The following is a 25,154-nucleotide window of genomic DNA, read 5'->3' on the forward strand; positions in this document are numbered from 1 at the left end:
CACAGATGGTTATCGTTTATAGCAAAGGTGCACAGAAAGGCCTTCAGGTCTGAGCCCTTAATTCCAGGGCTGTAAATGATTAAAGAGAAGGATGGGGGTGGGGAGGGAAATGAGGGCGGAGGGAGCTGGGAGATTCACCCACCACCTCCCCCTAGGGCTCCTACCTCACAGCGCTCACCCAGGACAGAGCACCAGAGTCTGCCGCCCCTCCAGGGCAGCTCCGACCCCATATCCCCAGGCCCTGGGTAGAGGAGTGCTGGCGGTGGGGAGGCAGGGACAGTAGGTAAGTTTTCTGAGCCCTGCGGCTGACACGCCACAGGCTCCCCTCACAGCCTCTTCTTTCAGAGGGACCAGTACAGACAACGCGCTGACTTCCACTCCTCCCTTTCCACCCCCCTTTCTCGAAGGTACCCAACCCCCGCCCCTTCATCTCTCAATGCCCCCCCGCCTTTTCCTCAACTCCCCCCCTCCCCAAAACTCACAGCTGCTCCAGAGGTTCCTCCAGTCAAACCCTTTCTGGAAACGACGGCGGCCCGGCGGGTCCAAACCACCTACCATCCCCGCTCGCGTTTCCAGGCTCCCTACCCCCGCCGCCGCCGCCTCTTCTTCCACCACTGCCACCGCCTCCTCTTCATCTGCGGCCCACCGGCGGCGGCCGCCCCGAAGCCCCGCCCCCTCCATCGCCTCCTGCATCATCACTTCCGGTAACCCCGCCGGCCGCCAGCTCCAGGAGGGAGAATGGGAGAGGGGCGATGAGGGAACGAGTGGAAGATTGCGTCACGACGCACGTAAAGACGTACGAAGCCGTCGCCAAGTAAGGGCAAAGACCTAGCAACCCGGAGGGAGATGGGCTGGACCATTTTTTCCTTGTTTTAGGGGAATGGAGCGGGGAGGATACCGAAAGCGTAAAGGAAAAATAGGGAGAGAAGGAGCTCAGCTTATTGTTGGATGCGGCGGGAGATGGGTAGAGTCAGGTTCGGGGAGGCTCGAGACTCCCCCAGACCTGGAACTGGTGCTCCCACAGAAGTGGGCCCGGTGGTTTGGTCCGGCCTGGCCTACTGGACCCGCCTCTGCTCGGTCGGCCGCGGCTCTGCTGGGCTCCTGGCGCCGCCTCTTCCCAGCCTACCGCGGGCTGCGCGCTTCTGTGGGTGGGGGAAGGCAGGACTGACACAGAGTGAGTGTAGGGGATGGAGGCGCCGACTCCAGGCGCGGGAGACTGGCGGGGAAGGGGTTGGCTCCCCACGGGCAGGGATGGGTTGGAGGTTGGGCTGCGGCGTTGCCGGGAGACGGGCCTGTGTGACCCCAGCTTCGCAGGGGGCGGCTCGGTGTCATCGCCACCGGCCTCGGGGACCTGCCTCACGGAAGTGGCTCGCGCGTCCAAGAGGGGAGGCCTGGTGTGGGGACGCTCAGGTGCCGGCGTGGGGCCCCCTCGGAGGCTGTGAATCTTTTGGACCCCCGAATGTAAATGGGAGATGGTAGAGTCCGCTCCGAGGGCGAGAGGTGTCTGGCTGAGGAAGTTGACCCAAACCAGGTCCCGTACAGGAACGGAGACTCCCTAGGACCGTGAGAGCCAGCTTCGTAATTCCCTTGCTCTTCAAACCTGAGAGCAGGATGTTGCTCCGTTACCTTTCATTCATGTGCAGGAAAGAGTTAAGTAAATCAATAAAGAAGGTATCAGCAAGTGAGAAATACCCCCCCCCCAAAGACCGGATGAGGTGACAGAAGATGGGGGGAGGGCCCCTTGAAGTCGGGTAAGGCCGTTCAAAGGAGGCCACGGTTTTGCAGGGATCCTGGACAATGGTTTTTCTGGTGGAGCCAATGAGAAGGACTTTTAGGTTGGAAACAGCCGGAAGGCCATGTGGCTGAAGCTGACGGAGCCAGGGCCGGAGTACTCTGTGATGTAGTTGGGCAAGTGGCATGACTGTAGCAGCGCCTTTTAGCCCAAGGCAGGGGTTTGGCTATTGTGTACTTCAAGGGTTTTAAGAAGGGAAGTGACCTGACCTGATTTACATTTTTAAAAATCCGCTCTGCGTGCTGGATAGAGAAGGGTGGAAGTAGTTAGACCTGTTAGGAAACTTGCACTGTACGACAAAGGAGAGGTGACAATAGTGTTGAAAGGGCCGGCCGGGCGCGGTGGCTCACGCCTATAATCCCAGTACTTTGGGAGGCCGAGGCGGCCGGATCACAAGGTCAGGAGATCGAGATCATCCTGGCCAACATGGTGAAACCCTGTCTCTACTAAAATTACAAAAATTAGCCTGGCGTGGTGGCACACGCCTGTAATCCCAGCGACTCTGGAGGCTGAGACTGGAGAATCGCTTGAACACAGGAGGCGGAGGTTGCAGTGAGCCAAGATTGCGCCACTTCACTCCAGCCTGGGCAACAGAGTGAGACTCTGTCTTAAAAAAAAAAAAAAAAGAAAGAAAGAAAAGGCCCTCAGTCACAGTGGAAATGGAGAGAATTCCATTCAGCGTATATCTGGGAGGTAGTGCTTGCAGGACTTGCTGGGGAATTGGATGTGAAGTGTGTAGGAGAGGGAGGAACCAAGGTTAACTCCCTACGGGAAAAGTTTAGCGAGGAATATCGAAAGTTCTCTTTTGAACATATTAAGTTTGATAAGTCTATTAACAAGTCAAATGAAGTTTTCAAGAAGTTAGATATACAAGTCGGATGAAAAATCATAGTTGGAGATAATAAATGAGGAAGGCAGGAAGAGCTCCCAGATCGCCTAAGAAGAGGGTGTAAATAAAAGAGGAGGACCCCTAAATCCCTTGGGTTCTTACCATTTAGAGAGTACCCAGAGAAGGAGAAGCCAGCAAAGGCGACGACACAGACAAGACCTCAGAGATCAAATAGGAGGCCCCTTAATATCCTGGAATAATGTGACCCATCCCCTTAATCAGTGAGTCTCATCCACCCACTTGCCAGCTTCTACTGGCAGCAAGTAGAAGCTAAGTCCTGGCTCAAATCTCTTCCCTCCCTCTCCCAGCTGTCAGTGCTTTTGGACTTGTGCTCAGGTAATTTGTGTCCGTTATAGAAAACCTGACTTTTTCGATAAATTGTCTATTTATATGGCTGTCTCCCCCAGGGACTGTTCCTCCTTTGTGTCTTCCTGGCTCCTGGTACAGAGCCTTGTCCGTATGGTGGCTGTAGCTGGGCAGGAACACCGTGTTCATAAGGTATCAGCCATACAATCCTGCAGCTTCTCACGAAAAGGGGCTTTTGTCCCTGCCGCTGCTGCCAGCCCCACCACAATTATGGTCAGTTCCACAATATAGTGTAAAGGGTATCAGAAGACGAATAAGAAGGCCTGGGTTTCAATCCTGGATCTGCTACTGACCAGCAGAGTGGCCATGGATAAAGCTCTTCTCTCTGAGCTGAAGGGCTGGCCTAGATTTGAAGTTGCATACTGACAAGACAGATATTGCCTGCAAACATATTGTTCAGCCCACACAGTGATTTAAATTCTTTTTTAAATTTACTTGCCAACATTTAAAAATTGGACATCAAAATCCAGACTTTGGGCTTCATTTGAAAAATCCGACAATCTGACAACACCAGCCTGAAGTTCCTAGAGGTTCCTACACAGCAACTGTCAGCCAGAGCTGAAGAGCTGCTTCCCCCTATGCAGCTCATGCTCAGGGTTTGCCAAAAAGGCCTCTCCTCTCCCGCTACCTGGCTGACCCCTGTGGGCATTTGATTTGCAATTCTTGGTCTAGGGCTATGCTGTCCCTGTGTGGCCACTGACTATTTTAAAATTTAAAATTTGATTTAAAAATTCAGTCCCTGCAACACATAGTTCAAGTGCCAGTAGCTACCTGTGACAGGTGTGTATCCTATTGGACAGAGCAGATAGAACATTTCCTTCACAGAAAGTTATCTTGGTGAGCACTGGACTGGAGGAACTCGAGGGTACTATGTAGGCTAGTCATTCTCCACATGTGAAACTCAAGGGACTTAGCCTAGTGAGGAGCTCTGGTGCCTCTGCAGATGGAAAAGTTGCCCATTCGATAGTTATTTGATGGTGGAGGAAGCTGTCCTGAAGGCGTGGACCCCTGCACAGAATGCGGTTATTTATCAGAGAGTTGGATCAAGGGTCTGGTGCTAGAAAGCCCCAACTGTATCTAATGTGGCATCCAAAGCTCTTTGGTCAGTTTCCTAATCCAGTTCCTCGGAAAACTGTCACAAAGCAAGAACTTAAGCCAGTGTCTTGTATTCTCAGACTTCTCGATTTGATATGCAGGGTGAAAGATCCTGGCTGGCGAGTTACCAATGAATGAATGAATGGTTGATCTTTAGCCTTGGCCTTCAATTCTAGCCCCTCCCCTACATCTCTTCTACTGCTTTCTACTACTAGTAACTGGTAATTGCTTTTCACCACCTCTGACTGACCTGTACCTTTTCTTTGCCTGTTAAAATATGCTGATAAGGAAACATACTTCCATTTCTTTTGAATTGAGGGGCCCATAACTTTTCATTTAGAACTTCTATCCCTGATGGGGAAAATAGCTGTATATCTATTGGTTGTTATCTTGGTTACAGTAGCCTGATTGGAGTTCCCTTGTACAAATACAATCTTGTGTGTGCTCCAGTGCTGGTATGATATATTTAGAATGGGTGTGCTTGCCTCCAGTGATCTTGTTTGGGATAGACATTTTAGAAGTCTTTCAGACATTAGTATTTTGTTTTGGCCCTGCGTTCTAAAAATTTCCCATATTACAGGGCCTAAACTAAATTATTTTCCCTTAGGTAAAATAAAAATACTATCCACCCTCTCCTCCCTGCCCCCTATTGCTGACAGACCGTATGCTTGTCATTTTCTGTGTAAAAAGATGCTGTTTCATAAAATAGCTGTGGTATGATTAAGTATACCACACAAGCATATCCTGAAGTTTGCAAAACAGTGTGTGGCATGTGTGGCATTACACTTCCCTTTTTGGATTCTAGTAACCAAAAACTGAATCTGAAACAGGAAATAAGTCTGTGGTGTGTGTGTGTGTGTGTGTGTGTGTGTGTGTGTGTGTGTGTGTGTGTGTATGGTTGATTGATGGAGGGGAGGTTATGGTACCAGAAATGTATTAGAGAACGATTTCACTTAAAGGTTATCTGATTGGGGTAGGAATATGGGTGTACCAAAAAGGAGGGAGTATAACAGATCTCAGAGAAAAGTGCACTGAGGGATAAACAAGGAGTAAGAGATAAAGGAAGAAAAATAGGAAGGGAAGCCTGGTCGTGCCTTTGGTGTTGGCACCTGCATTGTATTTCCAGTAAGAAGTATGTGCTGTGGTCTGAAGATAAGCGGTGCTTCCAACAGGGTTATTTACTCATACCAAAGAACAATAGCCCTTTGCTGTACAGGGATTATTAATGATCAGAGGGAAACAGCTTTAGGAAAATCCATTACTACCACAAAGCAGTAAATTCACCAACAGGCCACACATTTCTCTCCTCTGCAGCAAAGCTTAGCATAGATAAAAGAGGCCTCATTGTTCTTCCTCTGTTTCCTCCTATTCAGGTAACATTTGCCTTTGTTAACTGTCAGTGCTAAGTGATGTACATGGATTATTTCATGAATAATCCTTACGACTCTGAAACGGGTTCTGCTATTACCCCATTGTACATTCTAAGAAACCAAGTCTCAGGCAGGTTAATAATTTGCCCAATGGGGTAAAGTCAAGATTCAAACCAAGCTTTGTCCACCAAGAGCCCAAAATAAAAGTTCATTTTTTTCGTATTATATCTGCTATTCCTTACAAATGGGACAGACATTCCCTACTCTGCTCTACAGGGCAAGAACGTCTGGTTGCTTTGACCTTGTCAAGAGCATTTCAATTCCGTAGAAGCTTTCCAAATGACAGTTTTAAGTCACAGTTTTCTAGATTGATTTTAATCCATGGTCATTGAGTATAGTGGACCTTATTCCCCAAAAGGATTTTGTTTTTCAGGAAAAAAAGTGTCAGAACCTCATTTTTCTATGTTTGGTTCTAAACTTCATGGAAATATTATAAAGTATTTCAGTCCAGTGAACAAACCCTAACCAGCCTTAAGAAAACTTAAGAGTGAGGGTTACATCATAGCTGTGTCTCTTAAACGCTGTTCTGGATGAGACTGATGAGGATTCCTCCCCAAATAACACTGAGTCTCCAGTTCTTTATCCTAACACACAATGCTCTTGAAAGCATCCTAGTAAGAGTTAATTAGTATTTAACCCTTCGATGCTCTGGGATCATCAGTTAGGAAGCTCGTCCAGATACCACCCTGTGTATCTCAGGATGACAACATGCGTTATCAATGACCATTCTGTGTGTGTAAATGTATTCTTCTAATAAATATTTGTCATGTTCCAACTATGTGCCAGCCTAGGCATGTAATGTGCAAGACAGTCCCAAATCTCTGCCTGCTCCCCCACCACCTACTCCCTGCAACACACACATGGTGGAAAAAGAAAGGTGAGTCATACAAAATTATGAGAGAGTAGGATGAACATTATGGCGGGTACGCTAGAGGTGCCAGGAGTGCACATAGCCGGGACACTGACCCAGCCCCAGTGTGAAAAGGGCACCCGTCCAGAAGTGATGGAAGTCAAAAGGTGGAAGCAGCAGATAGGCAAAGAAAGAATATTTCAGTTGTATGAACTAAAGAGGCTTCCTGTGGCAAAAAGAAGGACATATCACATAACGAGCACAGAAGACCATGATTTCATTTGGGTGGAGTTCATGATTCCCCCTCCTTGCTAAAAAATCATAAAGTATTTGGGAGAGAAATTTGACTATACTACAGTCATTAGTTCTGACGAGGGAAAAAATTCCACCTAGGGTAGGTCTTTCCTGAAATAAATGGAAAGGGGTGTTTTAACTTCCTGGGGCTTGAAAATCAGGGTAAATTCCTCTTGCCTTTGTCCCTTTTCTTATTTGTACTGCAGCACATTTTCTTTAGAAGGCAAAGCCTCATGAGAGTCCAGCATTTGGAATTTGGACATTCCTAAGACCAGAGTCATACTTCTATAAATCTCATCTGGGGAAAGGGAATTTTCATCTCTGCTCTTAAACTCCTAAGTGTTCGTGCTGCAATGGTCTCTCCAAAGGCAGGGGAACCGTTCCAGAGGTGGGGAAAAAGGGCATAGTGGATGAGGCCCCTCATACCAGAAGATCTTTCCATAGTCCTGTAGAACTAGATCTAGACAGACCGAGTGTCTAGGCATGCCTTGTACAGTAAGTTCTTGGAACCTCCCCAGACCCTCTCACTACACTTTAGACCATGAATGGCAGAGTGGGTGAGTGTTTGGTGTTTGGTTTTTGTTTTTGTTTTTGTTTTTTAGATTGATCACTGCCCATTATGAGTCCCCATTACTGACTCTAAAATGAAAACAGAAAAGCTTGTGGACAGTCAGGAAAATCATCATCCAGCTTTTTTGGCTCTTGACCCTGACTCCTGTCAACTAATTAGGGGCATTAGGCAAGATCTTGTTTCGCCATCTGTACAAGTGTTGGAATTATAAGTAGTTATGATATACAGTAGTTTGATATCCAGTGTATTTAAGATATAAATCAGACCATATTACTCCAGCTTGCATAAAATTTACCAGTGTCTTTTGCCTTAAGACTAGCAACAAAGTGCCTTTCCAAGGCCTACACCCAACCTGTGCTGGATTCTGTGGACCTGTGGCCCCTTTCCCAAAGGCTCTTGTTGCGTTCATGTTCATCTTTTTTATTTTTATTTTTTGAGACAGAATCTGACTCTGTTGCCCAGGCTTGAGTGCAGTGGTGTGATCATAGCTCACTGCTGCCTTGATCTCCTGGGCTCAAGGGATCCTCCCGCCTCAGCCTCCCAAAGTGTTGGGCTTATAGGCATGAGCCACCATGCCTGGCTAGTTTTTTTATTTTTCAATGGAGATAGAGTGTCCCCGTGTTGCCCAGGCTGGTCTCAAACTCTTGGGTTCAAGCAGTCCTCCCACTTCAGCCTCCCAAAGTGCTGGGATTACAGGCATGAGCCACCATGCCCTGCCTCATGTTCATCTGTTGATTCCCACCTCACAACCTTTGCTCCTGTTGTTCCCCCTTCTTGCACCAGCTTCCCCTGACGTGAGTCCATTATTAGGTTCCATCACACCATTCAGGACTCAGCTCAAATGTCACTGACCACCCAGAAAATAACCCCCACCTCTGCTCATTTGTATCTTACTACTCTTCAGAGCACATATGACTATCTGAAATTCTTTTTCTTGTATATCATCTGCCTCTGCCACTAGAATATAACCTCAAGGAGGGTAGGGACCGTGGCTGCTTATTTATCACTGTATCCCCAGAAACTGCAGGTGTCTGGCACATGGCAGACCTTCAATAAATGTTGAGTGAGTGGATGGATGGATGGGTCCTTGGAAGGGAAGAGTAAGGCCTACCAGGTAGTAGCACTGTAGTGAGCCCCCGCACTGGTGGCTTTTATGTCGGCTCCCATTGGAGTTGGAGGGGACAGGGTTGCCACAGGGAATGGAAAAGCAAAGCGGTGCAGCCATGTGCCCAGCCTGCTTAGAGCATGCTGGTGTGTAACATAATTAAAAAGGGCAGTTGCAGGATAGGAACAGGGGCAGATGGCAAATGGGGAAGACTATTGCAATTCACATCAATGTGCAAAAAAATTGCTTCCTTTGCTGTTTGTATAGAAAGAGACTAGAATTATTTAGTTCCCTTTGTCACAACTAGCTAAGCTCTTTAAAGCAATCAAGACATTCAACATTTATTGACATTGAACAGTCTATTTCATGATTAAAAGCATGGGCTCTGACTTCAGACCAGCTGAGTTTGCATCCTGGCCCTGCCTATTGTTAGCTGTGTGACCCTGGACAAGTTACTTAACCTCTGCATCAGGTTCCTCCTTTGTATAATGGGGATATTGGTAGCATTTGCATATATAGAGTACCTAGCAAATTATCTGGCGCACAGTAAATGCAAAGCAAATGTAACTTTTAATATTTGTATTACTGTAATGAACAAGATACAATCCCTGCCCTCCAGGAATTCAGACTCAGAGAAAAAAAAAACATAAAGTGAAAGAAATTCCGAACTATCTCCTGGCCGTGATAGAAGCGAGGAAAAAGTTGCTTTGAAAAAGCTTAATAGCAAGTAGGTGTCTGTGTGATAGATGGGGTGGCTAGCAAAAAAGAGGCATTGTAAGCAGAGGAAGACTCAGCCGAGACAGAGAAGTATGACATGACAAGGCACCTTAGAGCAGTAGCTCCCAAACTTCAGAGACAACATCACAGTTTCTGCTGTTTACCTATATTTTAAACCAGCTTAAAAAGTTTTGTAATTCATTTCTTTAAAGGAAGTTCTATATCACATACAATCTAAATCACTCAAAATTATGGGTTTGATGGGCTATTCTAATACACAGTTTGTATTGTGTATCTAAGATCACCTCCCCAACCAATCTTTGGGACACTTGCATTAGGGGACACATTTCTCAACTATGACCAGAGGCCAAAACACACTGGCAGCAACATCTGTCAGCCTTTTCTTAGTGGCACAGGCCTGCACATCGTAGAGGCTTGGAAATGATCCTCACCTCCACACGTGTATAACCCTGTTATAACAGACAGGGCGTGATTTTTAAAAAGACCAGCTTCTAGTGCCATTTCCTTCCAGGCACACCTCATATCTTCTGTCTGTCTTCATTCTGGGATTTGGGGGTTAGGGAGATGAAAAGGAGTAAAGAATTGCAAGAAATGTCCGTCTCAGAATAAAGATTATAGCAGGTTAACTTTTAAAAATCTACATGGATAAACTTCATGACCAGCTGAGACCACAGTTGAACTGTGGTCCTCTAAACTACTAAATAGGCCTGATGTATTACCCGTAGGAAAATGTATTGCCCGTAGGAAAAGCAGACCCTGTTGTATCAGATCAATCCCTGATACAGTGAAGAAGGAAAAGGGCTTCCTTAGTCTTGTATTAATTGTGAGAGATAATTGATAGTTATAGAGGAGTAAATGTTGGTTTCAAGCCGTTAAATCCATATTCGGGAAAAGGTGGTTTTTCTAAATGAGTTGCTTTCTAGGAACAAAGACAAGAATAAAAAGGAAAAGAGCTTTTTAAACTTTTTTGTAAATATATGGCTGAATCTGTTTCCAGAATCACAAACTTTCTATAGCAGAGAATACTCCAGATTATTCAGCAAACGTTTATTGAATACTGATTATGCACCCTTCTAGGTGCTGAGAATTCAGCAGTAAATAAGATGAATATGATCATTGTCCCCTGTAAAGGTGACAGTCTACTGGGGGAAGACATTAACAAACCATTACTTAAGTGAGGAGTGCTATACAAGGAAGAATATTAGGACCTGTGAGAAGTTTCAACAGAGAGCCCCGACCCAATGGGTGTGGGGGAAGCTGGAGGATTTTCTGAGACATCCATATTTCCACTGGGAACTGCAGGATGAATAGGGTTGGTCAGATAAAAGGGAGGGGGTGAGGAGAAAGCCTTCTAGAAAGAAAACAGCATGGATATGTGCCCCTAAGGCAAGAAAGAACATGGTTCCCTCAAAGGCCTGAAACAAACGCAGCAAGGAAAGAACAAAAGAAGTGTTTTTCTTTTCTTGCCTTTTCTATCAAGACTTGGAAGGAAATGGTAGACTAGGTTTGTTAATGGTACACAGTGGTGAATACAGTTTTAGACGCTTCTCTCGGGAAATCTTTGGAACTTGGGTTTTCTGGGTCACCTGATGTTGCAGAGTGAGACATCACATAAATCCCTTTCAGGATTAGTTTTCAAAACACTTAAACATTAATTAAAGTGTTTTGAAAATAGTCCTATTAAGTACCAATTGTAAGCACTGCTCATTACCTTGAGGGTATTAACCTAATTGCAGGGCTTTTGTATCAGATTATGGTATATGATCAGTTAGAATTTGAAGCTGTGGTTCTTAGAGTCTTGGAAGGAAACCAACTAAAGTTAGATTTTAGAGAAGGTTGCTTCAGCCAGTTGTGGTGGCGCACGCCTGAGGTACCAGCTGTTCTGGAGGCTGAGGCGGGAGGCTCACTCGAGCCTGGGAGATCAAGGCTGCAGTGAGCCGTGATCATGCCACTGTACTCCAGCCTGGGTGACAGAGTGAGACCCTGCCTCAAAAAACAAACAAACAAACAAACAAACAAAAAACCTTGCTGCTCTTTGAATATGCCTGACCTTCATCACTTTTCTCCAGTGTCTTGCAGTCAAGGAAGTTCCGTCTGTTAATGACAGGGAAGTGAAGCAATCATTAAGAGATGTTAGTTACAGACTCCCTGTACCTCACAGGAACTGACTCACATATTTTCATAGGAAACCATGGAGTTTTAGGGAGAGCCAGAAACTCAGAAACCTGTTTCCTTACCAGGAAAAATGTCATCATCTCATCTGGGTTTTTATTACAATAAACCGCAAAGCATGATGTTCTCTCTCTTGGTTTTTATGAATTCCTTGTAAGCATTTTTTCTGTGCAGCCTCATAGACTCAGAATTGGCATTGAATATAACTTTGGTCCTTTCAACATTTGAATTAGGTGAAGTAGTCTTTGAAGCTTTTCGTCATTTGGCTCATTCTTTACTTAAGAATAAACCTCAAAAAACGTCATCAGGGTCAGGGTAAGTGCTCACATTAGAAAGAGGAATTCTCTGTAAGGTGAATTCCTTGCAAGTACTTTGAATTTTGAGGTAAACATGCCCACTTCCAGCTCCACTCTGCATTCTTCGGCTGCTCAAATTCTCATAATTCCAGGACTACCCTAAAGCATATTATCTCCACCTCTTACGCCTTTCCCTCCGTAAGTTGAAAATGGATCATGTTCCCAAAAGCAGGCAGTTGAGCAGCTTACTTCCCGATCCCGATGAGCCTGTTAGAGGAAAACCCAGAACTCAGAATGAGGTGTCCAATTGCCTGGCCTTCTGCCCTCCTTGTCTTCCCACCCTGTCTTCTGGTTCAAGGCTGTACAATATTCATTGTTCTAATTCTGACTAATCAGAATCTTCCAGTAGTGGGACTTTTTGTTTTTCTAGCTTCCCTGAATATAGTTATGAAAAAAGGGGAGTGGGGGGCTGAAATGTTTGTTTTGTGTTTTCATTTTTATAGAGATAGGGTCTCTTTATATTGCCCAGGCTGGTCTCAAACTCCTGGCCTCAAATGATCCTTCCATCTCAGCCTTCCAAAGTACTGGGGTTATAGGAATGAGCCACTGGAGCCAGCCTGAGTTTTTAAATAAGTTGTTGGGGTTTGCTTGTTTGTTTTTGAGATGGGGTCTCACTGTGTCACCCAGGCTGGAGTACAGGGGCTCAGTCTTGGCTCATAGTGCAATCTCAGCTCACTTCAGCCTCCCGGGCTCATATGATCCTCCCACCTAAGCCTCCCAAGTAGCTGGGCCTACAGGCACGTGCCATCACGCCTGGCCAATTTTTGTATTTTTTACAAAATGAATGTTTTGTAAAATACATGTTACCCAGGTAGGTCTCAAATTCCTGAGCTTAAGTGACCTGCCTGTCCTAGCCTCCCAAAGTGCTGGGATTACAGGCATGAGCCACTGCACGTGACCTTAAATAAATTTTTTTAAAAAGGAAACACCTAATATCCATCAGCAAAATAGATGGTACATTGGGATATCTTCATACAGTGGGCTGAATTGCAGCAGTGAGAATATATGAACTAGAGCCATGTGTAACAACATGGATGAATCTTATTGAATGTTATGGGCAAATAAATTGCAGAACTTACCTGTAAACTTTTTAAACTTGCAGAGCAGGCAGGGTGCCGTGGCTCATGCCTGTAATCGCAGCACTTTGGGAGGCCGAAGCAGGTGGATCACCTGAGGTCAGGAGTTTGAGACCAGCCTGACCAACATGGTGAAACCCCATCTCTACTGAAAATACAAATTAGCCAGGCGTGATGGTGCGCACCTGTAATTCCAGCTACTTGGGAGGCTGAGTCAGGAGAATCACTTGCATCCGGGAGGCGGAGGTTGCATTGAGCCGAAATTGCACCATTGCACTCCAGCCTGGGCAACAAGAGTGAAACTCTGTCTCAAAAACAGTAATAATAAATAAATAAATAAATAAATAAATAAATAAATAAATAAATCTTGCCAAACAATACTATAAATGTTACGTGTAAAGATATGCACGATAACAAATTCAGCATAGTGATTCCTTCTAGGAGAGAGGAAGGGGAATGTGATTTGGAAGGGGTACAGTGGGGGTTTCTACTATATACATAATTTATTCTTTAAGGTCTGTTGTAACTATATGGCTATTATATTGGTCTCAATATCTTTTCTTTCCTTTTTTTTTTTTTTGAGACAGAGTCACTGTTGCCCAGGCTGGAATACAGTGCGTGATCTCGGCTCACTGCAACCTTCACCTCCCAGGTTCAGGTGATTCATGCCTTAGCCTCTCAAATAGCTGGGATTACAGGTGGTTGCCACCATGCCTGGCTAATTTTTGTATTTTTAGTAGAGACTGGGTTTCACCATGGTGCCCAGGATGGTCTTGAACTCCTTACCTCAAGTGATCCACCTGCCTTGGCCTCCCAAACTGCTGGGATTGCAGGCATGAGCCACTGTGCCTGACCTCTATATCTTTTTGTATCTGAAATATTTTGTAATAAGAATTTAAAGATAAACCATCTTGGCTAACATGGTGAAACCCTGTCTCTACTAAAAATACAAAAAATTAGCTGGGCATGGTGGCGGGCACCTATAGTCCCAGCTGCTCGGGAGGCTGAGGCAGGAGAATGGTGTGAATCCGGGAGGCGGAGCTTGCGGTGAGCCGAGATATCGCGCCACTGCACTCCAGCCTGGGCAATAGAGCGAGACTCCGTCTCAAAAAAAAAAAAAAGAGAAATTAAAGATATTCGGAATTGTGCTTTTAAAAAATACAGTCAGCTTCATGGAATATACCTAGGTCAGTTCTCTCTTGGCCATGTCTTCTGAATTAAAACTGATGTTTGAGACTAAAAACCCAGAGGGGCCTTGAGATCTTCAGTCATCAGAAAGTTTTTTTTTGTTTTGTTTTGTTTTTGTTTTTGTTTTTGAGATAGAGTCTTGCCCTGTTGCCCAGGCCGGAGTGCAGTGGTGGGATCTCAGCTCACTGCAAGCTCAGCCTCCTGGGTTCATGCCATTCTCCTGCCTCAGCCTCCTGAGTAGCTGGGACTACAGGCGACTGCCACAATGCCTGGCTAATTTTTTGTATTTTTAGTAGAGACGGGGTTTCACCGTGTTAGCCAGGATGGTCTTGATCTCCTGACCTTGTGCTTCACCTGCCTCAGCCTCCCAAAGTGCTGGGATTACAGGCATGAGCCGCCACGCCTGGCCAGTCATCAGAAAGATTTTTAATTATACTTATTGGACAAGATAGTAGACCAACGATTTTGAGAAATATTTCCAAAAAGGTTGAGAGGTTGCAACCTGACAACCTCTGGGTGGAACTGGGCTTACAGACTCATTTTGTTTGGCCTGTACAGTCCTCACTTTTTTTTTTTTCTTTTTGGAGACGGAGTCTCACTCTGTCGCCCAGGCTGGGGTGCAATGGCACAATCTTGGCTCACTGCAACCTCTGCCTCTGGGGTTCAAGCGATTCTCCTGACTCAGCCTCCCAAGTAGCTGGGCCTACAGGCACACACTGCCACACCCGGCTAATTTTTTTTTGTATTTTAGTAGAGACAGGGTTTCACCATGTTGCCCAGGCTGATCTCGAACTCCTGAGGTCACCCAATCCACCTGCCTCAGCCTTCCAGAGTGCTAGGATCACAGGCGTGAGCCACCATGCCTGGCCTCACATTTTCAAAAATAATGACTTACTGTGTTTTTTTGAGATGTCATATTTTAAAAATCTGGATTGCCACCTATTTTTAAGCTATCAGGAAATCTGGCATTCCTAGGGACTTCTTTCTACATGGCAGATGCTGGCTGGAGCTGAATAGCAACTGTTCCCTTTCAAGGGGGCAGTTCCTGTTCAGGTGGCCACTGTCCCCATTCAAGCAGGTCCTCTCATTTATATTACCTGCCAGGCTGCAGAGGCACTTGAGTTTGTAACCAGTGGATTAAATTCCATTTCTCACTTAACAAGAATATTCAGTTATCCAAAACATGCCTTCTCTTAGGCATTCAGGTGAGTTATAATTTTACTGGACTGGCTTAAAGAATAATAAGTGTGAGTTTTGGTTTTGCCGTGTTCATAAATGTGGCCACCATGGCAAACTGTGTGGTTGAGCAACCCTCAACCTCGGGATGAGTTGCAAAGCCAGTTGAGAGATACGGTGTTTCTATTACATGGTTTCGGCAATGCTACCCAACAGATTTGCTGAGAAAGAGCAACTATTTCTAGGCCCATTAAAGGTCTTGATTAAAAAACTGTACATCTGCCTGGCTGCCTCCTGTCAAGTTGCATTTTTATGCAAATTTTCCCTCTTCTATTTCGGTGGGTCTGAAGATGACAACGGCAACACGACAAGAAGTCCTTGGCCTCTACCGCAGCATTTTCAGGCTTGCGAGGAAATGGCAGGCGACATCAGGACAGATGGAAGACACCATCAAAGAAAAACAGTACATACTAAATGAAGCCAGAACGCTGTTCCGGAAAAACAAAAATGTAAGTAGGCCCCACTTGGAAGTTGCACAGGGGAGAATTGTTCCTTATGATATATGTTTATTTCTTGTCGGTCCTTAATTGAAAGGGCTGAGCCGCACAGTCACGGTGGCACAACGTGGGGCAGGAAGGGGCCAGTGCACAGCTTGGCTAGCTTGCCTGACCACTGGGAAGCCTGTGTTTCTTTCTTCACTTGTTCCAGGTCTCAAGCCAGCCAGTAAGTGGCTCAGTGTCCTCAGAAGACCCCATGAGCCAGGTGACATGAGTCAGGCCAATGAGTTTTCAGAGGAGGAGCCAGTCCTCATACTGTACCTGTTGCTGGCCACTCCCATAGGAGGTGTGCAGGAAAGTGGTTTTGTTTTGTTTTTTTTTCAATTCATAAACTATTCAAAGCCTCTAAATATAAACCCATTTAGAAGGAAGAGAATAGGATTAAGACACAGGGTTCCCTTCATAACAGCTTTGAGCTCAAGCCTCTTTGGCTAGCAGAGTGAGGTTGCCCTTTGGGAGCACGGAACTGGGTAAAATAGTATCTCCATTAGCTGATTTACGGGAACTGCACATGCAGACAGCAGGGAGCCAGATTGGACCCACCCCTAGGAACCCTAAAACATTAACTGTCAGCTCTGGGGAAGACCGCCTGGCACTAAGCATGGAAGAGGCTTTCACGCCTGACTTCTCTTCCGCCTTCTCACTGATCTAATGGATTCAGCGCTGTCACTGCTCCCCTCATGAAACCTCCTAACAGTCTACTCTAACCACTTTTCCCTTCCTGACCTCTGACTGTCTCTGTTCGGCCCTGTCATCACACACCTTCCTGCCGCTACAGGGGTCCTCTGAAGGTCAGCCCTCTGTGCTGAGCCTATGCAACATGCAGCCACCTTGTGATTTAAGCCGTCACATCTGAATCCCCGGCTTTGGCTGCTGCCTGGCCACCTGAAGGACCTCACCACAGCTTAATGGTCCAAAGCAGAATCATCTTTCTACAGGAGTGCCTCCCCTTCCCCACTGGTCCATTGGTGTCACAGCTCCTGTCACCACTTTGCAACTCTTTGTTCTCATTCCTCAACAAATACTTGATTGCCCACTGTGTGCCAAACACAAGACTAGATGTTGAGGACAAACATAAGCCAAACCAAGACAGAGCTGTCAAACTTTTATTCCTTTAATTGAAAGTGGATTACCATGATTTGACTATTTTGGAATTTCAAAAGCCCTTTGTTCCCCTTACTAAAGTTAGATGGAGTTAGATGGAAAGAAATATAAAATTACAGTTGAGAAAGTCCACGAAGGCTGGGCATGGTGGCTCACGCCTGTAATCCTACCACTTTGGGAGGCCAAGGCTGGAGGATCGGTTGAGCCCAGGAGTTTGAGACCAACCTGGGCAACATAGCGAGTCCCTGTCTCTTAAAAAAAAAAAAAGAAAAGCATTACCAAAGAAACTCTCCTAATCTGCAGCAACTTCCCCTTCTCTGAATCCCTGATGGCCCTAGCTTTTCAAGGCTGACTTTCTTAGGAAGTTTCTCTCTACCCTTCTGACCTTCCTCCAAACCCAGCTTCCCCAAGCTTTTTCTGCTCTTAGCATAGACCATGCTTGCCAAACCAGAGTATATGTACCCCATGGAGTCCCGAAACAATCCTCTAAGGAATGGAAATAAAATACAACTGCTATTTCTATTTATTCTTTCATCTTTCTAAAAAGTCTGTCTGGTACATAGTTACAATGAACTTGTTAGTACATATCTATAATTTATAAATTAATACATTTATAAATTAATATAAATACAAATATGGAGGCTATGGGCTCAGAAATTTTTTAATGAAAAGAGTAGGTGATCAGCCAGGTGTGGTGGCTCACGCCTGTAATCCTTACACTTTGGGAGGCTGAGGCCGGTGGATCACTTGAGGTCAGAAGTTCAAGGCCAGCCTGGACAACGTGGTGAAACCCTGTCTACTGAAAATACAAAAATTAGCTGGGTGTGGTTGCGCACGCCTGTAATCCCAGCTACTCGGGAGGCTGAGGCACAACAATTACTTGAATCCAGGAGGGAGAGGTTACAGTGAGCCAAGATCACGCCACTGCACCCCAGCCTGGGCAACAGAGCAAGACTGTCTCCAAAAAAAAACAAAAAAAGAGTAGATCAGAAGGCTTGGAGATCCCTAAATAGTTGTTTATATTCTCCTTTTTCTTCTTTATTCTATTTATGTTGGCATGGGTTTCCCAACCAGATCATCAGTTCCTTGAACATATAGACAAGGTCTTGTACTTTTCTAGTCTATCCCAAGGGACCTCCCTGTGGTTGTCACTAAATGAATGAGCAGCTATAAATACTTTGATTTAACTGACCTCCTCCAGGAAATCTTCCTCAGTTTCTCTGCTTCCCCCTCAACCCCATGCTGGCTGCCTGTTCTGAATTCCTATAGCTGTCCGTAGCAGTCACTGCATCCATTGATTATATACCACTGTGCCTTTTCTGTAGCTTTAGGTATCAGAGTTGTTCTGCCCAAGTAATAACTTTGATAGCTGAAGGCACTGTCCAGCCTGCGGTGTTGGGGATATCATAGTACATGCCCAATAAACCTTTGCACGCTCACTCACCTGAAGACTACTCAAGACTTTTCAGTTTTCAGTTATTGCAATAACCCTTCTTTTGCCTAGGCTTGGATTGGCTCAAGCGGGGTGAGCCAGAGGGAGGTGTATGTGCCACTGATGGAACATGAGATTATTTGGGAGTGGGTGGAAGAGGTACATGGGTTTTTAATTTTAAGATATGTACTTGCTTTAGTATGTGTTATAAAGGAAAGAGAATATTAGATCACAGTTTCACAAATACTGTTACTTAAGAGAGAGTCCATTTAATGAAAAATTCTAACATTAGTATAAGTAGTATGTGGATATGGCAGAATCATGCAGCCAGCCCGTGAATGACTGAATTTGGAGTACTCTAGCCCAAGCTTGTTCAGATGGACAGCTGAAGCCCCAGAAGCCCCAACCCCCTTAACTATATGTTTGTCAAGCGCTTTTTCTTTCTTCCTAGTCCCTCACGCAGACATAAGGAGTTTCTTGTAACTTTGATTGCTCTAAGAGTTTAATAATCCAAAGGTATCCCATGAACTGCTGTGAATCTCAGTGGGCAAATGAGAATGTGGAACTCTTTTCCAACACAGACAGCAAATCAGTGACTTCTGAGAAGCACAGAGGTCAGAAAGTTGGGCCTCTGCCACAAGGGACTCACAGCTGTGGTTCTCTGCATTGCTGTTCCTGGAACTCTTCTTTGCTCTGTTCCATAGGACAGGAACGCCCTTGAAATTTCCAAGCCACATGGACCCAGACTTTGCTGTGTGGGTGTCATCTGGTGGTGATGCAATCCTAGCTCTGCTTTGAAGTCCACTTGCAAACTCCTAGCAGAACCACGTCTTGATTCATTTTCCTTCCTCAGAATGAAAGAGTTTCTCCCCTTTTCCTACTTGGCTGTTTTTCAGAATGAACTTTTTATTCCTTTAATTGAAAGTGGATTACCATGATTTGACTGTTTTGGAATTTCAGAAGCCCTTTCTTCCCCTTACTAATGAGCCAAGGCAGTTGACAGTTTAAGAGGTATAGATCATTCTCCAGTATCCTACCCTGGGGGTTTCAGGATAGCACTTGCGGAAACCATCGGGTTACTTTAAAGTTTAATCAACATGAGGGGGGTGTGAAGAAGCACTCTCAGTCAGTGTCGGTGGGAATATAATTTATGGATTGTTGGTAGGAATGTAAATTGTTGCAAACTCCAGAGAGTAATCTGGGAATATCTGTGAGATTTAAAAATGCATGTGTCTATGGCCTTTGTCCTAGCAGTCCTCTCTCTCTAGGAATTTATCTTTTAGATACCTATGCATGTAAGCAAAGTAATTTTAGAGGGATCCATAGCAGAATCATTTATAATAGCAAAAAATTGGAAATAACTTAAGTATCCATGGGTAGGAGATTGGTTAAATTATAATAAAGCCGTCTGTTGGAATTTTGTATAGCTGTTAAAAAGAAGGGGGCAGCTTTATAGATGGACTATAGAAGGAACTTCAAGTTATGTTAATGAAAAAGCAAGGTTCAGAACAAAGGGAGCTATTGTTTGTGTGAGAAAAATAATCAGCTTCTATATACATGTGCATTTTCACATATACATAGAATACCCCTGCAAGAACACACAAACTGCTAATTGTTGTCTCTGAGATGAAGAACTGGAAGAGAGGAGTAAGAGGGAAGTGTAGTTTTTATGTTATATCCTTTTGTATTGTTTATTTTTACCTTCTTTGCCGATTTTAAAAGTTTATCGTAAGCTTTAATATTAAATTGCTTTTGATTTTCCAAATTAGCACCATTTAATTTACTGGCTAGTGAACTGAAAAAGTTTGAGAAAATGTATACCTATACTCTATGTACCATTAGAAATATACTATCAGCCTCATTTCTTTTTCCCTTTTAACAGCTCACAGACACAGACCTAATTAAACAGTGTATAGATGAATGCACAGCCAGGATTGAAATTGGACTGCATTACAAGATTCCTTATCCAAGGCCAGTAAGTGTGACTCCTGGTTAACAGGTGGTGGGTACTTACCCTCATCAACCCGGTTATTTCCAAGAATGTGTAACAAGAGGGCAAGTGCTTGCTGAGAGGCCCAGAGCTGCTGTGGGAGGCATGTTGGAAATAAGCTATCGTTGCACGCTGCCAGCCCATCACAACAAAGTAAAATGTCAGTGAATGCATGACATATCCTACTTATACAGCTTTCCACATATGGAAGGGAAAACCAGCTCACACTGTAGAGCTTTTCTCTTTTCACTTTCATCTTTTTTATGGAAATGTGTTTTTTTAATTACAAAAGGTAGGTTTGTTGTTACTAAAAGAATAAAGTTCAAACATGAAAGGAATGCATAAAGTAGAAAGGAAAAATGGTCAAAAATTATCATCCAGGCTGGGTGCTGTGGCTCATGCCTGTAATCCTAGCATGTTGGGAGGCCAAGGCGGGAGGATCACTTGAGGTTAGGAGTTCGAGACCAGCCTGAGCAACACAGTGAGACCCCATTGCTACACAAAATTTAAAAATTAGCCGGGCATAGTGACACACTCCTGTATTCCCAGCTGCTTGGGGGACTGAGGTGAGAGAATTGCTTTAGCCCAGGAGGTTGAGGCTGCAGTGACCCATGATCACACCACTGCAGTGACAGAGCAAGACCCTGTCTCAAAAAATAAATAAATCTTAAATTTATATAAATAAATTTAAAATAAAAAATAAAATTATGTAAATAAATTTAATACATTCAGAATGTCAAGAAACAAATAATTTTCAAATTTATATGAATTTAAAATAACAAATGTATACAAATTTTTTCTTCCTCAAATTCTTTCATACCATAAATTTAAAACAATAATTTAATTTAAAATAAGTTTTATTTATTTATTTATCTGTGGAGACTGAGTCTTGCTCCATCACCCAGGCTGGGTACAGTGGTGTAGTCATGGCCCACTGCAGTCCTGACCTCCCGGGCTGAAGCGATTCTCCCACCTCACTTCCCCAAGTAGCTGGGACTACAAGCATGTGCCACCACTAATGTTTTAATTTTTTGTAGAAATGGGGGTCTCACTATGTTGCCCAGGCTGGTCTTGAACTCCTGGACTCAATCAATCCTCCCGCCTCAGCCTCCCTAAGCTCTGGGGTAACAGGCATGAGCCACTGTGCCTGGCCAAAATTCTTTTTTGTTTGTTTGTTTTTTGGAGACAGAGTCTTACTTTGTCGCCCAGGCTGGAGTGCAGCATGATTTCTGCTCACTGCAACCTCTGCCTTCCCAGTTTGAGTGATTCTCATGCCTCAACCTCTCAGATAGGTGGAACTACAGTCATGCGCCACCACACCCAGCTAATTTTTTGTATTTTAATAGAAACAGGGTTTCACCATGTTTCTATATGTTGCCCAGGCTGATCTTGAACTCCTGAGCTTAGGCAGTCTGCCCACCGTGGCCTCCAAAAGTGCTAAGATGACAGGCGTGAGCCACTGCACCCAGCCCAAAATTCTTAAAAAAAAAAAAATTCTCATTGTGTAGAGGGTGACCACTTTAACTGTTAAATGGAAAATTGCCAGTATTCAACTCTTTTAGCTACAAAAACAGCAATTTTATATTGTAGTGGCTCAACCTAGTTAGTTTGGTAGTACAACCTTTTAGTCTTTTTCTATATTCATGTACCTATATTTTCTTTACATATGTAAGATTCTGGATATAATGTTTTACTGCTTACTTATTTTACTTCATGTCTTCCGCACATCTTTGTATGTAGCTCTCCCTCAATTTTTTTTTTTTTTTTTTTGAGACAGAGTCTCACTCTGTCGCCCAGTCTGGAGTGCAGTGGCACAATCTTGGCTCACTGCAGCCTCCTGGGTTCAAGGAATTCGCCTGCCTCAGCCTCCTGAGTAGCTGGGATTACAGATTACAGGTGCACCACCACACCCAGCTAATCTTTGTATTTTTAGTAGTAACAGGATTTCACCATGTTGGCCAGGCTGGTCTCAAACTCCTGGCCTCAAGTGATCGGCCTGCCTTGGCCTCCCAAAGTGCTGGGATTATAGGCGTGAGTCACCGCACCCAGCCCAATCTTTTTTAAATGATTGCATTGTATGCTATTGTAAGAATGTGCCATTGTATTAGGGTTCTTCAAAGAAACAGAACCAGTAGAATGAAGATATGTAGATATAGAGACAGCTAGATGTATATGTGAAGAGATTTATTATGAGGAATTGACTCTCTATATATCTAGACAGAGATATATCTAGATATGCCTGAAAGGATTTTTTTTTTTTTTTTTTTGAGACTGAGTCTCGCACTGTCACCCGGGCTGGAGTGCAGTGGCATGATCTCAGCTCACTACAACCTCCACCTCCCGGGTTCAAGCGATTCTCCTGCCTCACCCTCCCAAGTAGCTGGGATTACAGGCCACCACCACTATGCCCAGCTAATTTTGTATATTTTTAGTAGATATAGGGTTTCACTATGTTGGCCAGGCTGGTTTCAAACTCCTGACTTCGTGATCCACCCACCTCGGCTTCCCAAAGTGCTGGGATTACAGGCGTGAGCCACTGTGCCCGGCCGAAAGGAGATTTATTATAAGGAATTGGTGCATGTGATTATAGAGGCTGAGAAGTCCTAGGATTTGCCATCTTCAAGCTGAAGACCCAGAAGAAAGCTGGTGTTATTACTCAGTTTGAGTCCACACACCTGAGAACCCAAGGGGCCCATGGTAGAAATCCCGAGTCTGAGGCCCAGAGAAGATGAGGTGTCCCAGCTCAAACAGGCAGGAAGCAAAAGGAGCTGCTTCCCCTTCTTCTGCCTCTTTGTTCTATTCAGGCCTTCCATGGTTTGCATGATGCCCATTCACATTGGGGAGGGCCATCTGCTTTACCGAGTCCACTGATTCAAATGCTAATCTCATCCAGAAACACCCTCACAGATACACCTAGAAATGATGTTTAATCTGAGCACCCATTGCCCATCAGATTGACACAAAAAATTAAGCATCCTAGGCCAGGCATTGTGGCTCATGCCTGTAATCCCAGCACTATGGGAGGCCAAGGCAGGTGGATCACTTGAGGTCAGGAATTCAAGTCCAGCCCGGCCAGCATGACAAAACTCCATATCTATTAAAAATACAAAAATTAGCCGGGTGTGGTGGCGAGCACCTGTAATCTCAGCTACTGGGAAGGCTGAGGCACAAGAATCACTTGAACCTGGGAGGTGGCAGTTGCAGTGAGCTGAGATCATGCCACTGCACTCCAGCCTGGGTGACAGAGTGAAACAGTGTCTGAAAAAGAAAAAAAGAAAGAAAGAAAAATTAACCATCCCAGCCATAATTTAACCAGCCCCTCTATTGGTAGGCATTTAGTTTGATCCCAGTTTTCCACTATGCACAGAACATCTTTGTATACACACACTTTTCTCCCCTTCTTTGGATTCTCAGCTTGCTCTGTGATCCATGCTTGTTTTTTCTCCTCTGTGTAGGCAATATAGCAAAGAGCACAGGCTCTGGAATCTGACAGATCTGGGTTCAAATCCTGACTTCCCTTCTTAATGTATAACCTTAAGCAAGTTATTTAACTTCTCTGAGGTTTCATTTCCTCATCTGTAAATATTAGAATAATAATCTCTTATGAGGTTATTGTAGGATTAACGTGTGTAAAGAAATGAATCAATGTAGATGTAGCACTTAGCAGAGGATATGGTACTTTCTGAGTAGATCCTTAGTGAATACGAGCTGCTGCAATGATTATGAGTATGATTCTTCACATTATTGTTCTTATTCAGATTCATCTGCCTCCAATGGGCCTTACCCCACTCCAAGGCCGGGGACTTCGAAGCCAAGAGAAACTGAGGAAACTTTCCAAACCAGTATATCTCAGATCTCATGATGAAGTTTCCTAATCTAGAGGAAAGTTTATTTCTGCAAATGATGAGCCAACTTGTTCTTGAATGTAAACCAGATGGCAAAACACTTCTTGATTGGGGCAAAAATTCAAATGTCTTCTTAAAACCTCCACAATTGATTCTCACCCATGATGAGCACTTCAATATCCCTAGAGTTTCTCAGCGTCTTTCTTCCTGAGTGGATGGCATTATCCATAGAGGTCATGGACCTTACATCCTCACTGCAGTCACCTTTGGAAACAAGACTAAGGCCTGTACAAGGGAGGTGGAAGGGTGCAAGAGCTGTTGATGGGAATTCCATTCACCACGCGTGCCAGCTGATGCAAAGAAATTTGCCAGTCACTGGAAGTTACTGTGGCTACTGTAAAACTATGTACCACTCTCAGAATATTCTTAGGCTTTTTATTTTTTTTTAAGCTATAGATTTGCTTAGAAGTGAGGTTTTTTTGTGTGTGTGCTTTTTTGTTGTCTTTTGACCCTTCCAGTTTCCAGATAAACTTATCTTAAAAAGTTTGGTTTTTCATGGAAATTTTATGAGATTTCTGCCTTAACTAAATGCATATATTCCTTATCTTAAAGCCTGTCACTACTTAGGATGCACTTATAGGATCTGAAAAGCTCACTTTAAACTCATACTGCATTCTTTACGAGTATTTTACATTAACATAACTGAAAAGTACAAGGCCCAAGCTGGCTTTCAAATTATGTTTAAACAGAAATGGGACAAATAGACTTGAAAATAGAACGGATTTATTCTACCCCTGCAAGGGTAGACTCAGGTGAGAGTCCCTTGGTGAGTCATTTGTACATCAGTGTCATTTCTTCTTACCTCCGAAGAAGATGGGCATCACCAATAAAGACAAAGCACTATCAATTTTTGTCTATTCTTTTTCAAAATGGACTCCTGACCCTCAGAAGCAACAGTTGGAACCTACTCCTATGAGGAGGAGCACACGTTTTCACACTCAAGGTAACTTATCACAGGGTTTAGCAATGACACAGAACAGATATGATGCTGTATCAGCGGAGTCATAGTATATGCATACATATATATGCATACGTATATATATGCATATATATTCATACATATATATG

General features: G+C 44.3%; 2 protein-coding genes across 9 annotated transcripts in view; one reads left to right on the forward strand and one right to left on the reverse strand.

Moving 5' to 3' along the window:
* DCUN1D3 (defective in cullin neddylation 1 domain containing 3) overlaps positions 1–637 on the reverse strand; it is a 41,438-nt gene extending 40,801 nt beyond the window's left edge. For 3 of the 5 annotated variants that reach the window (XM_005591421.5, XM_005591420.5, XM_065537548.2), the window contains exon 1: positions 483–637. The gene's annotated coding sequence lies outside the window, so the exon portion shown is untranslated. The remainder of the gene's footprint in view (positions 1–482) is intronic. The other 2 variants (XM_065537549.2, XM_015442269.4) reach the window with 1 other exon arrangement.
* LYRM1 (LYR motif containing 1) lies at positions 156–24,933 on the forward strand. Of its 4 annotated transcripts, none has more exons than XM_005591418.4 (5): positions 156–283; positions 577–814; positions 15,449–15,607; positions 20,074–20,166; positions 23,940–24,933. In XM_005591418.4, exons 3-5 carry the CDS (start codon positions 15,449–15,451, stop codon positions 24,054–24,056), a joined length of 369 nt encoding a protein of 122 aa, XP_005591475.1. In that variant the 5' UTR covers positions 156–283; positions 577–814; the 3' UTR covers positions 24,057–24,933. The 4 variants fall into 4 exon arrangements, with proteins under 4 accessions (XP_005591475.1, XP_015297757.1, XP_065393622.1 ...); XM_065537550.1 differs by lacking the exons at positions 156–283; positions 577–814 and adding exons at positions 1,053–1,174; positions 13,322–13,392; XM_015442271.3 differs by lacking the exon at positions 577–814.
* Positions 24,934–25,154: the final 221 nt, after the last annotated feature.

The sequence above is a fragment of the Macaca fascicularis genome, chromosome 20, assembly GCF_037993035.2.
Source record: "Macaca fascicularis isolate 582-1 chromosome 20, T2T-MFA8v1.1".
Classification (NCBI taxonomy): Eukaryota; Metazoa; Chordata; class Mammalia; order Primates; family Cercopithecidae; genus Macaca; species Macaca fascicularis.